The sequence below is a fragment of the Lycorma delicatula genome, chromosome 3 (assembly GCF_047948215.1).
Source record: "Lycorma delicatula isolate Av1 chromosome 3, ASM4794821v1, whole genome shotgun sequence".
Taxonomy (NCBI): Eukaryota; Metazoa; Arthropoda; class Insecta; order Hemiptera; family Fulgoridae; genus Lycorma; species Lycorma delicatula.
Window position 1 is genome coordinate 41,276,827 of NC_134457.1, and position 14,838 is coordinate 41,291,664.

General features: G+C 29.1%; 1 protein-coding gene and 1 long non-coding RNA gene across 6 annotated transcripts in view; one reads left to right on the plus strand and one right to left on the minus strand.

Moving 5' to 3' along the window:
* Nucleotides 1-14,838, minus strand: part of LOC142321533 (GTP-binding protein RAD-like) — a 110,062-nt gene that overhangs the window by 84,963 nt on the left and 10,261 nt on the right. Inside the window, 2 exon segments of the mRNA XM_075359695.1 lie at nt 6,816-6,981; nt 14,448-14,628. Coding sequence (XP_075215810.1) covers nt 6,816-6,981; nt 14,448-14,628 — 347 coding nt within the window.
* Nucleotides 1-14,838, plus strand: part of LOC142321534 (uncharacterized) — an 81,536-nt gene that overhangs the window by 14,154 nt on the left and 52,544 nt on the right. Inside the window, exons 2-3 of one of the 5 annotated variants that reach the window (XR_012755655.1) lie at nt 1,328-1,391; nt 5,311-5,503. The exons of 2 other annotated variants lie outside the window; for them this stretch is intronic. This is a non-coding gene — a long non-coding RNA (uncharacterized LOC142321534). The remainder of the gene's footprint in view (nt 1-1,327; nt 1,392-5,310; nt 5,504-14,838) is intronic. 2 more of the 5 variants (XR_012755658.1, XR_012755657.1) reach the window with 2 other exon arrangements.

The window sequence follows — 14,838 nt, forward strand, 5'->3', positions numbered from 1 at the left end:
AGTATCGTGATCGCGAAACATTTCAAGATTTCAACGGAAATATCCATTTTACCATCCTTGAATCCATTTTGACTAGTTTCGCCGTGACGTCTGTACGTACGTATGTATGTATGCAAGTATGTATGTATGTATTTACGTATCTCTCGCATAACTACTACAAAACGATTAGCCGTAGTATGTTGAAATTTTGGATTTATTACTGCTGTCACATCTAGTTGTTTACCTTCCCTTTTGATTGCAATGAATGATGTCCTAAATGACAATGAATGGTGATTGCACTGAATGAAAAGTGTCCAAAAATGCCCGAAATTCAAAACAAATTTCATTTTGGACTTTTTCTTAACTGCATTAATAGGCCTTCGTTAAGAGCTTTTCAATTATATATCACAAGCGGTACTTTTTTCCATCGGTTCTAGAGTACCTAAAGGAAAATTTAATTTATGAAATATCTGGATGTATAAGGGAATGGCATATTAGGTTAGAATCAGACATCAACTCCTTTTCCAATTTTCAACGTGTGTTTTTTGTTTAATTTAATGTATTAATTTATTAATAATTATTAACCCGTGATTGTAAAAAAAAAAATTACAATAAATAATTATTCAATAAAAAAAAAAAAATGAAAAAAAAATATCAGAAGTTATTAGTGAAATAAAATTCTACGTACATTTAAAAATGTGCATATGTAATTTAACAGGCATTATTACATATATGTATATGTAACAGAGATGGTGAAACATCTGATTATTTAATAATAATTGAAAATTATAATTTAGAATCGTATTATTTTTGGAAAGAAAGGTTAACGATTGTAAATGAAAAAGAAAGTGTACTAAACTGGTACAAGGGATATATTTAATAAATTTAAATATAGCATAAGGATATGATTAAAAGTTACGGTTATCCTAAATTTATTGATGTAAATTAATTGAATCTGGAGGAAGTGCAACGCCGAATTACCAATAAACCTTACGAAGTTAAAATAAAAAAAAAAATAAACTTACACAATTTTTCGATTTTCAGGAAAAATAATACGGTCACAGGTGATATATCGATTTGGGCAATAATATAATATTATATATTAATTGTAATATTATGTTTTTGTATTTTGATATATTTATAGGAAAACACTCCTGTTTCTGATAATTTGATCTTTAAATTAACCGTGAACAGTAAACTACGTTTTTCCCTTAAAATGGTTGAAGACCACCAAGCTCTGAAGCTTTTTGAGCAATTCTTGTAAGATTTAAAAAAAATGTATAATAAATTTTACTATCTATAAAAAATTTATTGTCGATTTTTATAAAAGCACAAATATTGTTTTCAGCTTTTGAAATACTGTATTTCTCGGTCAAGCGACTTTTTTGGGACACTTTAATTTCTTATTCAAGGTAAGAAACGGAAATACGTACAGTTAATCTTTTATTTTTAGAAATCATCTCCAGTTATTAGTTAAGAAATGGTCCGCAACCGAAAAAAAAATATTTTAAAGGAAAATTGAGAAAAGATTAAACAAATAATAATATTCATTTTTTTAATAATTCAAATGGAAGTGAATATATCTTTAAAGAAATGTTATTCTATTTATTAGAAAGAATATAACTGATTTAAGATAGAAAAGAAACATTTAAACCAACTGCAGACTAGAGGTAAAACATTACCGTTAAAAAACAAACTGACACGGCAACACAACTAAAGACATAAATCATCTCTTATATTAGAGAGAATGACAGCTGTCCAGTAAAAAAACAAGCCAAGGGTGATGTTATATCTCATGTACACGTGTTCATACGTTTTAATATATATATATATTTGTGTAGAGAGAAAGAGAGGGATAATAAGTGAGTAAACAAGCTCTGTAATATAAATGATTTATTATAAATAACGAACAAATCTGTTCATCTTTTATCTCACTTATGGTTTTTTTCTATGCGATCTAAGTGTACGTCAAATATGTTTCAATACACACGCACGCGCGCGCGCGCACGCATAGCAAAGCAAATAAAATGTTTAGACTGCGCAGAATTAAAGTAAAGAATTAGTATAATAATTTTATGTGTCTTTCATTAAATATTATTAAAATTTTTTACATTTCCAAGCACACAACGTAGAAGGGATAAAATATTAAAAGCTAATAATTTTTCTTAATTTACTGTTATTTATTATATTTAATGGAAGAAATAGAACTACGTTGACAAACAAAACTCGATTGTTTGTCAACGTAGTTTTACGAGGTGTCATTTTATTCAAAATAAAATTCTTAATAAATTTTGTAATTGGTAAAAATTTTATCAAATAAACAATCACAAAGATATTGAAGAATAAAAATTAAGATGACTCCATTTTTAAATCTTTGAAGTTGATGTTTTCAATTTTTTTTATTTTGTAGAATAAAAAATTAAATTTTCCAAATTTAATTAATGTAGGTTAACCCGTTTCTGAGAAATAATTTTGTTGTTGAAAATCACAAAATTGCGTCCAGAAGGAAAACAAAGCAAAGCAGGACTTATGTCGATATGAACGTTTTTACTGATTTTGGTGTCCTGAATCAGTTTCTGGAGTTCGGCGAATACGTCCCGCAACACTCTGTACGTATGTTCTAATTATAAATATATTAAAATTATACATCAAACTGTATGTTTGATGTTTACAATCGCTGATAAAAAATGAACTCTAATCTGTGCTCATCACTGAAATATGAATTTTTGTATTCCACTGAATATTTTACATTCAATTTATTCCGACGTAAATAAATTTTTGAAATAAAATACATTTAACTAATCGGTCAATCGATCTTAAAATTAAAAATAAAAGGATCGGATAAAATAATTAATAATGAATCTTAATTCTAATATATTTAAATTAAATGTAATGTTTATAAAATATAATTTGAAGATAAAAATTATTTTAAAAAAACGATATAACAAATAAATCGCTATCAGAATCATTTACACAGAAGTGTATTTAAATGTAATCCATAAATAGATTTTTTCTGACACGTTAGGAAAACATAATCACATACTTTGTAGTAAAATATCGAGAATATATTTTAAATTAACGGCAAAAAATTTAAATACTTTACTGTGGAAAAATATACGTTAACAGCAAAAAAAATATATAATTAACCTCAATCTATACATATATTGACGGAGTGCTTTTCGTTTGTTCCCGATAACCGCAAAATCTACTCAACCAGTCAATACGGAATTTTACCTGTAACTTTCTTATGACACCTGGAAATTTAACCGCAGTTTAAATCTCATCAATCTCACTGCTATGTAAATCATTAAATAAATACCTTATAGATAAAAATCTATAACTTCCTTTACCAAGATTTAATGTCGTCTATGTTAATATCGACTTCAAACAGTAATTATTTGATTTACTAAATTTAATTCGTTGTCTATAAAATATCAGTTTGTATTAGCGCCATAATATACGTAAAAATAAATTAATTTGATAATAAAATTATAGGAAATACCGACAGTTTACAAATTTACGGCTGTACAGAGTAACATTCTGTATATTTTTAGTTCCCGAACTAAGAATTTACATCATCAGGGTAAACCATTCTCGTCCTTTTTTGTTACGCACTCTATTACCTCATTGTTATTCGAAATTTTGTATCCTGAATCTGAGCAATCCATATTCAGCCAGTCATTTACATCATCCTGTTCCGTTTGCAAAAACATCATTCATGTTCGAGCAAAACAATAACAGCACAAACACCGCTCAAATGAATATTCAAATATTGGACAATAAATTTAATTGTTGATCACCTGTTATTACCTATCTATGAAAAAATAAAAATTTTTAATATGTTTTAGAAAAAGACGTTCTCAAATTTATCTTTATAATTTTTAGCATTTGTATGTAAATTGCTATGTAAAAGTTGTATCACTTTTCCACTCCAGTTTGTATGTTTTGTTTCTAATTTAAGTTGAACTTCTTAAATTTGTGTTTAATTTTAATAGATTTTATTTACATAAATTTTCTCAGAATTAAATTCTCTACAAGGTTAACTAGAAATTTATATTTTTTTTATTGGTAAATTAAAAAACTACTTTGTTCCAAACCCAAAAAATTGTATTTTCTGACAAAAAATTTTCATGTTTTACCGGTTTTTTTTAAAAATCTAGGTGAGTAGAGGTCTGGGACCACTTTTATTCAATTTCTTAGATCAAAAACCATAAGGAAGCACCAAATTTACCCCTCAATTTAAACCCCAAGAATTTTAGTATGGTTTAATTTCAGAGAGAGTAGAAAAGCAGGGCTAAATATTTCACGCCAAAACTCGCTAACGAACCATTTTCTGACCTATGTATTGTGAACTTTTTTTCTTATTTTTGGCTACAGAATCATCTCCCAAGAGACTGCCATGCAATTTGAAATCACCTGTGTATATACAAGTGTCCTACAAAGAAACAGAGAAGAACACATTCTACTGGTGAAAATAATGAAAAAAGTTCATACAAACATAAGTCTGGAAATGCTTTATTTTCAAGTTACAGCTAGCAAAAAATTTCGTCCGGATTTCAGGTCTTCTAATAAAAAAAGCCCTACTGTAATTTTTAGGACCCAAAATAAGGAGTAAAGTTGGTGGTTTCTTATGTAATTTGAGCTGTGAAATAGGATAATGCAGGTTCCAGAACTGTAACTCAAGTAGTTTTTAAGATATCCAATGTAAAACACAAAATTTAGTAACAAAAACATTTTTTTTTAGGTTTGTAGTACAATAGTTTTGTTAAATAACTATTAAATACAGAAAATTTAGTAACAAAACTAGTAGAGAGTTTAATTCTCTAATTCAAATCAGAAGATTTCAAAGTCAAGAGTTCTAAGGTTCAAATCCTAATAAAGGCAGTTACTATTAAACGGATTTAATTTTTAAGTTGTGGATACCGGTGTTCTTTGGTGGTTGGGTTTCAATTAACCACACATCTCAGGAATGGTCGACCTGAGACTGTACAAGACTACACTTCATTTATGTTCATATATATCATCCTAATTCATCCTCTGAAGTCATACATTACAATGGTTCCAGAGGCTAAAGAGAAAAGAAAAAGTGTAAAAATGCTGTTTCAATTTTCTAACAAGGAATATTTCAATATAATTTTTTTTATGGATTTTGTAATTGAAATTCTGAAACTGCACGAAGTGAATATCAGAAGAGAATATCCTGGAAGTCGGATTCCAAATACGAAAATGTTTTCTTTGGTGTATCAGCATTTACGAACAGAAGGGTCATTTCTAAAGTTTGTTTTCTATTGAATGCCAAGTAAATCATTGTGTTAATGATGAATGTTGCAGGATTCAGCATAGCCCAGGCACTAATACAAGGTGAATTTCATGTCACACTGGTTTATCAAAAACAGTTTGGTGCACCCTACGGAAGGAAAATCTTTACCCTTTTCACCTGCAGAAGGTTCAAAGATTACCTTGTGGTCAAGATTACCCCTAGCAGTTAAACTTGTGTCATTGGCTTCTAGACAATGCTGATAAGGTAAATTCAATTTTATTTACTGATGAAGCCACTTTTATGTCAAACAAGTCTTCAGTTCTAAAAATGGTCATTTATGGAGCAAAGACAATCCACACAGTACTGCGGAAACTAGTTTCCAACAGATTTCACATTAATGTTTGGTGTGGCATTATTGATGACAAAATTTTGGGACCATTTGTTTTTAATGAAAACCTTATGGGTGGAGATAAGGTCATATGTTCATTCCTTGAAAAGTAATTTGTTGGCTTTTTTGGAAGTGTATCTTTACAAATTACATTGGAAATGATTTTCCAACGCAATGGTGTGATATCATGTTCTTCTTTAGTAGCTAAAAATCACTTGAATGCTAATTTCTTAAACTGGTTTGGATGTGATGGACCAATCAATTGGGCACCACGGTCACCTGACTTAACGCCACTAAATTACTTCCTTGGGGGTCATGTGAAAACAATTGTATACCAACAAAAAGTTAATAATAAAGAAGAGTTACTCATTAAAATAAGAAATGCTATTGAATATATACAAAACAATTCTGAGATGATATGGAAAGGCCACTAGAAATATTTTATGTCAGGCAGAGTGCTGCTTACATTGTGGAGGGAATTTCAAACAATTACTGTAACTGAGCGTTTGTTATTCTGTTCCCATTTATCACTTCATGTATTTAATTTTTTCTGTTTTGTTATATTAAGAATAATGTTTATTAGGTACAGAAAGAATAATACGATTTTCTATCTATTTTTCATCTGTTTTCCTTCAATAAAAAACCAATTTTTAAAAGTTTTTATTTACTTTTACCACCAACTTTACACCTCAATTTGGATCCCAAAAATTACAGTAGAGCTTTTTATTAGAAGAGCTAAAATCCAAGCGAAATTGTTTGCTAGCCTAACTTAAAAACAAAGCGTTTTCAGACCTATGTTTATATGAACTTTATTTATTATTTTCACTAGTAGAATGTGTCCTTTCAGGACACATTCTACTAGTGAAACACGTTCTACTAGTTTCTCCATTTCTTCATTGGACACACTGTATTATGTATATTATATATCTAAACAAAAAAAAAATCAATCTACCAAGACACTTTTTCACTAAAAAAAATAATCTTCCCTTAAAATATATGGAGAACCTTACAATGGGGTTCAGAGGAGATTCTCTGTAACCTACAAAATAGGAGAATTATCAAATTCAGTCCATTTGGTGATGAGTAAGGTAAAAATGAATTCTAAAGAAAATAAACAGGACTCTTTTCTTATTTCATTTTCACACAAATGTAAAACTAAAGTAAAAAAATCATAATTTTTTTTCAAACCAAGTAATTATGAGGAATAACAGGAGACACCTGACGACAAGTTAATTTGATATTATACTCTGGAATATTGTATTCAGTCCAAGATCTTGGAAATAACGCTGTATATTCTGCCTGCTCACCAGGAAATTCCCAACTCCACTTGCTGAGTCTGCCATTTTTTGGTGCTCTAAAAAACAAAAATTAATAAATAAACTGTATATAACTAACAAATACATATTACAATAAAATAAAAAGGTTATTAAACTGCAATATTCCAATACACATGCTTCAAGCTTATATGATAAATTAATCATAAAAAAACACAATGAATGTATAAAAAACATTTTATTTCATTCAACTTATTGACATGATCTATATAATGTATTTTTATATACTAATCAAAATAAACATTTATTTAATCATTTACTTACTTAATTAAGAAAGTGAGATAAACTATTGCATAGGCAAATTAAAAACTTATTTACAATATTTTATGGAAAAAATTAATGAATACACAAAGTTAATAAAATAATAAATAATAAAAAAAGTAATATTGTAGTAATAAATTGCAAATGAATAACAATAAGAAATATTAATCTTTAAGCCATTAAAATTACAAATGTAACCCACAAAAATTGGCTCAATTTTTTACTAGTTGTAAAACAAATCGCCAAAAAATGTTTAATTACAATCTAACTCACTTAAATAGAAACATGGAAAACTTTGACAAAAATTGTTAAATTTTTTTTAAACCAAACAAATTGATATTCAATTTGTTTAATAAGAGTTGTTATATAAAGAATTAAGAAATTTATTACAAATACTGGATAAAGTAATCAGCCCTGTAGATTTTATCGTACACTTATATTAATGATGCATATAAACAATACATAATGAAAAGCAAGAATAACAACATAATACACTTAGGATGGACAATCCAACATATTTTTTATTTTCCCTAACAGAAACCATGCAATGTATAATATAAAATTTTGGTTGGATAATTTTGAGGCAGTACAAATAATTTCCACATTAATAATCTAACTGGAACCAGAAACTTTAGTCTAAGTAAACTAAAGGCATTAAAACTCTACAAAATGAGTGCTCCTAGAATCTGCACAACTGTAATTTATAAATAATAAGAAAACAAATAATTTAAAAAAAATTCAATTGAAATGAAGAGAACTTTAAATTAATTATAAAATTTAGGCTAAAAATATAAATATAAATCATTGAAGAAATTAGATGAGATTTTTAGAATTTAAGAAAGCATTTAATAATGCGAAGTAGAAAAGAAACATGTTTTGAAATATTTCAAGTAAAATAAATAAAAACTGTACAAATAGCTGTGTTAATAGAAGATGAAAGACAAGTAAATTGTTACTGTTTTTTCAAATTGTACTAAGAAATATTAACAAAGTAAAAGAAAGAAGAGAATGGATTAATAATTATTTTTAAAAAAATGAAAATGTTAACTATTGATGATGACAGTTTTAGAAGAAACTAAAAAATCATTTATAAGAAATATAGTGTAATAATTGTTTATTATTAATATAAATACTCACAGATTGCTTCTGTGTGTCTAATTTACAGCAAAAAATACATCTAATCATATAAAAAAATGAAAGAGATAGAAAGACTAGGGAATTAAAGAAAAGAAAATTATGTCATTTATAATATTTTTTTACAATTCATAACATAGTTTAACAAATAGAGGGAAATTATCAGTGAATAAGTTAACAGTTCATCATATATTAGTCAAACTTTTGCTATGTTTATATGTATGGAGTTATCCGTATATATGATAAAATGGAAGCACAGATAAGAGGAAAATTCAATTTACAAATAAATAAAAAAAAAAATTAATGAAACCAAAAAACAAAAATTACAACCATTATATTAAGGTAGAATACTATACCAGAAACTGAACTATGTTGCTATTCAGGAAGTAAAATTATAAAGGATTATAAAGTAAGAAATACTTGAAAATGACACTAGTATAAGTAGAACTTTGATGAAGAAAATATTACTACTACAAAAAAAAATATTTAGGGTATGGATATAAGAATTTTTACTGTATTAAACTCTATACTTTACAGCAGCAAAGTAAAGGATTAGAAAGAAACAAGCTTTTGAAACGTGATGTAAGGAAAATTTAGAAACTTAAGATTGAAGTTAAATATTAAGATGTTAAGAACTAAATAAGTGAAACTGAACTGAACTGGATACTAAAAGGGATAGTCAAATCAAAGATCAATGATAACCAATATAATCTTTTATATATACATACTTATATATTTATATATATATTTTTTTTTATCTTCAGTCATTTGACTGGTTTGATGCAGCTCTCCAAGATTCCCTATCCAGTGCTAGTCATTTCATTTCAGTATACCCCCTACATTCAACATCCCTAACAATTTGTTTTACATATTTCAAACATTGCCTGCCTGCACAATATTTTCCTTCTATCTGTCCCTCCAATATTAAAGTAACTATTCCAGGATACAATTTTGATAGATCAGTTTTTTTTCATTTTTGAGGTAAAATCACAATTCCGTCACTGAAGAACTAGTGTTTTTCTGGATTAAGTAGAACTGTGATAAGTGACTTTCAGTGGCCACATTCAAAGCCAAATTTATACCATTAAGAGTTCTGTAAAAACCAAATCAAACAGCACAAGGTCAGGACTATACAGTGAATGATCAAAACTTACCAGCCAAGCTCTCTCAATTTTCAATGGGTCACCAAAGATATGTGGGATCTGGCATTACCAAGACAGAAGACAATACCATTCCTACCAATGAATTCTGGTCTCTTTTGCTCAATCGCTTGGCATAATCCTTCCAGTTGTTGACATAGAAGAGGTTAGAATCTATCATTTGACCAGGCAGCAACAGCTCATAGTGAACAATTCCCTCTGATCCCATCTCCCCTCCACACATTACATATAACATAAATTTTCTTGACATCAATTCTGGCTTTGCCACCATTTGCAGAGTTATATCTGACTTTCACCACAATCTTTACAACATATTATTGTTGAAAATGATGCATTTTTCAATGTCTATAATAAGCGCTACAAAAATGTTTCAATTTCATTCCATTTTAGCAATGAATTGCAGATGGAAATTTGATTCATTAAATTTTTCATTATGGCATCCAAATATAGTTTGTTTTTTATATCCAACCTTTTTCAAACAATATACAACTGCTTTGTACTAAATTTTTAGTTAGTTATTGACATTATGACTGCTAACGTGCTGGTCTTTCAATTTTTCCATGATTTCATTGATTTTGTCAGTTATGGCTGACCAGAGCAAGGTGAATCATAGACATTACAACTTCCAAAATGAAAATGCTTGAATCAGCTTTTTGCAACATGTACTGATACTAAATCATGTACATAAACATCACACATGTTTTTATCAACCATTAACAATCTGCTTTTTTTGCAATAAGAATTCAAAATAAATTGAATTTTTTCTTTCTTTTCACTAATTTACAAGACACAATAGTCTTTAAATAAATAATCTAATATAATAATAATCAAGGATGTCACCTTTCAAAGGCCCACAAGTGCTGGCAGATTTGATTAATATTTCCAGTTATACAATGAAAGCCATCTAACAGGAGAATGCAAAGAAATGTTTTTTCCCCCCACCACAATATTCAGCAACAGCAATAATTCATAATATATTTAGCAATAGCAATAATTCAAAATAAATAAGGCGTTATCACCTTAACCCACTTCCTCAAAAAGAAAGAATGTGCTTTCATCACAATTTCTTCTAATCATACCTAACAAAAGTTCAAACCAGAATCATAATAATCTTATTTATATTTTTTTAAATTGTTGTTAAAATTTATTGTTTCATTTCACCCTTCTGCCATAAACTAAACAAGGAATTAACCTTAGGACCCCAGAAGACTGTCTCTGACTTTCAAGCCAAATATTCTATCATCTATCTTGATGAACAAGAAAAATTCATCTGCTCTCTTTGGATTAGCCCAAAAACAATAGCACGACACTGTATGCTTGCTTTGTGTTGATCAGTAAGCTAGTACAGATCTCACCTCACATAGATTTTAATGTTTGGTGACAATATCATCAATAAATGTAGGAATTAACAGCTAGAGGCCTAGTTCATTTAATATCATGGACGTTTTTCCTCTCTGCATTCAATCTTTTACACCATTGTAACACTTAGTTCTTTCACAACATTATAAACATCTGTAACTTATCAATGAAACTCATACACCCATTTTTTGCATTAGCATACTGACTGCTGCCACCTCTGTAACATGTACAGAACCACTTGTACAGACCTACAAGCATGGGTTCTGGAGCAAACAAGACACTTCATTACCTCATTTACAACTCCTCCACTCAAACACTACCTACCTAGCATGTTTATTTTGTTACAGAGGTGCAAAGTACGATTTCTACTTCATTATCTTAATCTAATTAAAATAAACAGTACTTTAGACTCACAGTAAAAAGTATTCTTACTTAAAACAAAATGTAATCCATTTATCTTTAAAATTATACACAGGCCCATATGCTTCCATTTTCCAATAGGAGATGTGCATGGGCTGTGAGGTGTGAGGCTAGATCTTTGTTTGGGCAAGATCTGGGTAAATATCCAGCTCAGTGGCACTTTTTTGGGGAATTTCTACTGGAATGGGAATTGGCAGTCTTGTAGGCGCTGGAGGCCTGGCAGCTAAATCGCAGTTGAATTTATGTAAGAAAAGTTGATTTAATAAAGGTATACTTACAAGTGCATATTCCTTTTATTTTACAAAAATCTTTAGCCTAAATTATTTACGTAATAAAGAAATTAAATAAAAATTTTATGTTTTATAGGTAGATATGAGCTAATTTTTTCATATCTAAAATACTATTCATTGATTTTAAAATTACATCACAATTCACTTTATTGTCTTTATATATTATTTTTAGATGACTTTTGACTTTGGCAGATAATTGGAACTCACTTTTCAATAAATAATTCAATCTATATTTATTATTCTGTTTATGTGTAAAGTCAAAGGTCTGCAATATACAACTTGTACTGGCACTGCTCTAGTCAGGGTTAATTTTAAATCTTCTGTTATAAGATTATCACCATTGAATTTAGACTTGAAACCAAAAGCACTAGTCATAACAAATGGTGTTATAATAAATGAACTTTCATCCAAACATCATCCTTATGTTGGTCTGTAATTATTATTATTATTATAAAATAAATCAAAGCCATACTTTGTTTCCATTTCCATATGAATTTTCCATATAGACAATTGCAGGTGAGAATCATTCATGTCATTAACATAACTGTTATGTTGCAGTACTCCCATACACATAATAGGTGGTAAAAGGTTTCCTTTGTATTCATACAATCTACGAGACATCAATCCACCCTGTGCTATATAACTTCATACACTACAGTTGGTCATCTGTGCTGCATGCACCTACCTAAGAGTAGTTAATTTAATTCCAGTTTTTATACTAGCTTCAAATTATAATTGAGATATAAAAAGGTTTTTACTAAAAAGGTAAAAGATAAAAGGTAAAGATATACAAAGGTTTTTTTAATGGCAGGAATGGTTTAATAGGTTTTAACACACACCTGTGTAGTCAAATACTAACGGCCAGTGGCAGATTTCTAAATAGGCTAGTTAGGCTACAGCCTACAGTGGCAAATTTTTGAAGGCGGTATGGGTCGCACAGTGGTGGCTTGGCGGCAGAGCGCGGCGGCAGCACCGACTAGTCTTTCAGCCTATGGGTGACACATTTGTAAATCCGCCTCTGCTAATGGCATAGGTGTATTATTATTATTTAGTGGAGATACCTGCATATATTTCATTACTTTTGGTAATGTATCCTCATCTGTGTCATAATAATGTTGCACGTAATATTGCTGTAAAGGAGTATGTTCATTAACTAACAAACATGGAAATCTGGAGTAGTCTATTTGAGAACCAGTTGCTCTGCTGCCATACCAATTAGTGATCTCATCGCAAGGATTATGTAGTGGTTGAGTGATAATCTGATAAAGATTATCACTCAACCACTATGATAATCTGATGAATAATATTTACAATTAATGCCCTGATATTTGTTTCCCAGTCTATAAGCTATGACCACTAATGAACTGTCAGCATTTGAATAATTTGAGTCCTACTGATCCGAATGGAAGCCAGAATCCAATAGACATAGCATGCCCTGTGCTACCTACTTTAAAACTACATAAATTCCTAAGCACTACATAACTTGACAAATAACTTTGCCATGTTACTGTTTTGCCAAAAAAAATATAATTATATAAGAAATCAATTATACCATTAAATTTAACAATTTTTTTTTTTAGTAAAACACCATTTGTGTCTTCTTATTTTCTTTTAATTGGTATGAAATAGAAAAATATATTTTTCAAGAGATTTTTTCAGAAAATAAGATGTAATAGAACTATAAAAAAATAACTGAGAGCATTAAAAATGTATATTCTATTTTGTTGTTCATCTACCTCAAATAATAATCACCACAAGTTTTAAACAAGTTCTATCTTTAAAACAATTTTTAAAATGACCATGACTTTTTTCTACACTCTGGAAACTAACACAACATATTGTGATTAATTTGGTATCATTGGAATCAACAGTACAACAAGAATATGACTGACAATTTGATATCAAACTAAAATTACGGAAATGCATAATGAATCTGAAACTATTTCATGAATTAAAAAGGCATCTGGATGAAAACTCTCTTGATCCTGTACACAGTTTCAACTTAACACTATACTGTGACAAATCTACAAACACGCTAACAATAACAAATTGCACCTTCATGATGCACTGCAACCAAATGTATGTAGTTTAATGTAAACTTATCATAGAATGGACTTCTTTCTAAAACACAATATATGGGTGTTTTTAAAATTGTGTTAATCGAACTGGTATTTGGCAGAGTGATAAATAAAGATTGAATGAACAGCATGTTATAATATAAAATTTTTATAATTTCAATTTTTTTTATAGTTTTATAGATCTTACTTTTCTGAAAATCTGTAAAATCATAATTTATTTTCTATTTTTCTACCCATAAAAAAGAAACAGAAAATGACACAAAGTACATTTTACATTTTATACATTTTACTCAGAAAAGATTGATGATTCTAATGGTATAATTAATACTCTCTAGGACTTTCTTTTATGATAGTAACTCGGCAAAGTCATCTGCCAAGTTAAATGGTACTAAGTTTAAAATGTGGATTATGCTATTAATCATACTTGCAAGCCTAAAATTATAATAGACACCAGATTAACAAAAAAATAAATAAATATCAGGATGCATCAGGAATGGATATTATGATATATCATACATAAAGAGGTAGTAAGTAACGAAAGTACTAAGAAATCGAACAATAACTCTCACTTCACATATCACGGGATTTTAAATCTTAGTGCTCATTTTATGAAAACAAAGATATCATAAAAGTGACTTAATTGAATTTCCAAGATCACTAATCTCTACAGTAAAATCATAAAATCATGAATGGATTAACATAAATTTACCCATTTGTTTAAACATAAATTTACCCATAAATCTAAAAGTTAAGTTTATTTTTCATTCGAATAAAAAAGTAATACCTGTTAGGAGATAATACTTTTTGATATAAAGTCTTCCCAGTTTTATCACGAATGGTGACTATGAACTGATTTGCAGGTATGTCTGTGTATTCATACATAACTGGCCTCATACTATAATTGCAAAATTCACCTTTCCAACCTCTTCCTATTATTCCCCCTCCAATCCCACCCAAAGGGACACCTGTTAAAGAAAATACAAAATTTTACTCATAATATAATTTACCTCCTCTATGAATCATGAGACCTTGCCGTTGGTGAGGGGGCTTGAGTGCTCAGGGATACAGAGTAGCTGGACCGAAGGTGCAACCATATCGGAGAGGTATCTGTTGAGAGCCAGACTAAGGAATGATTCCTGAAAGAGGGCAGCAGCTCTTTCAGTAGTTGTTAGGGG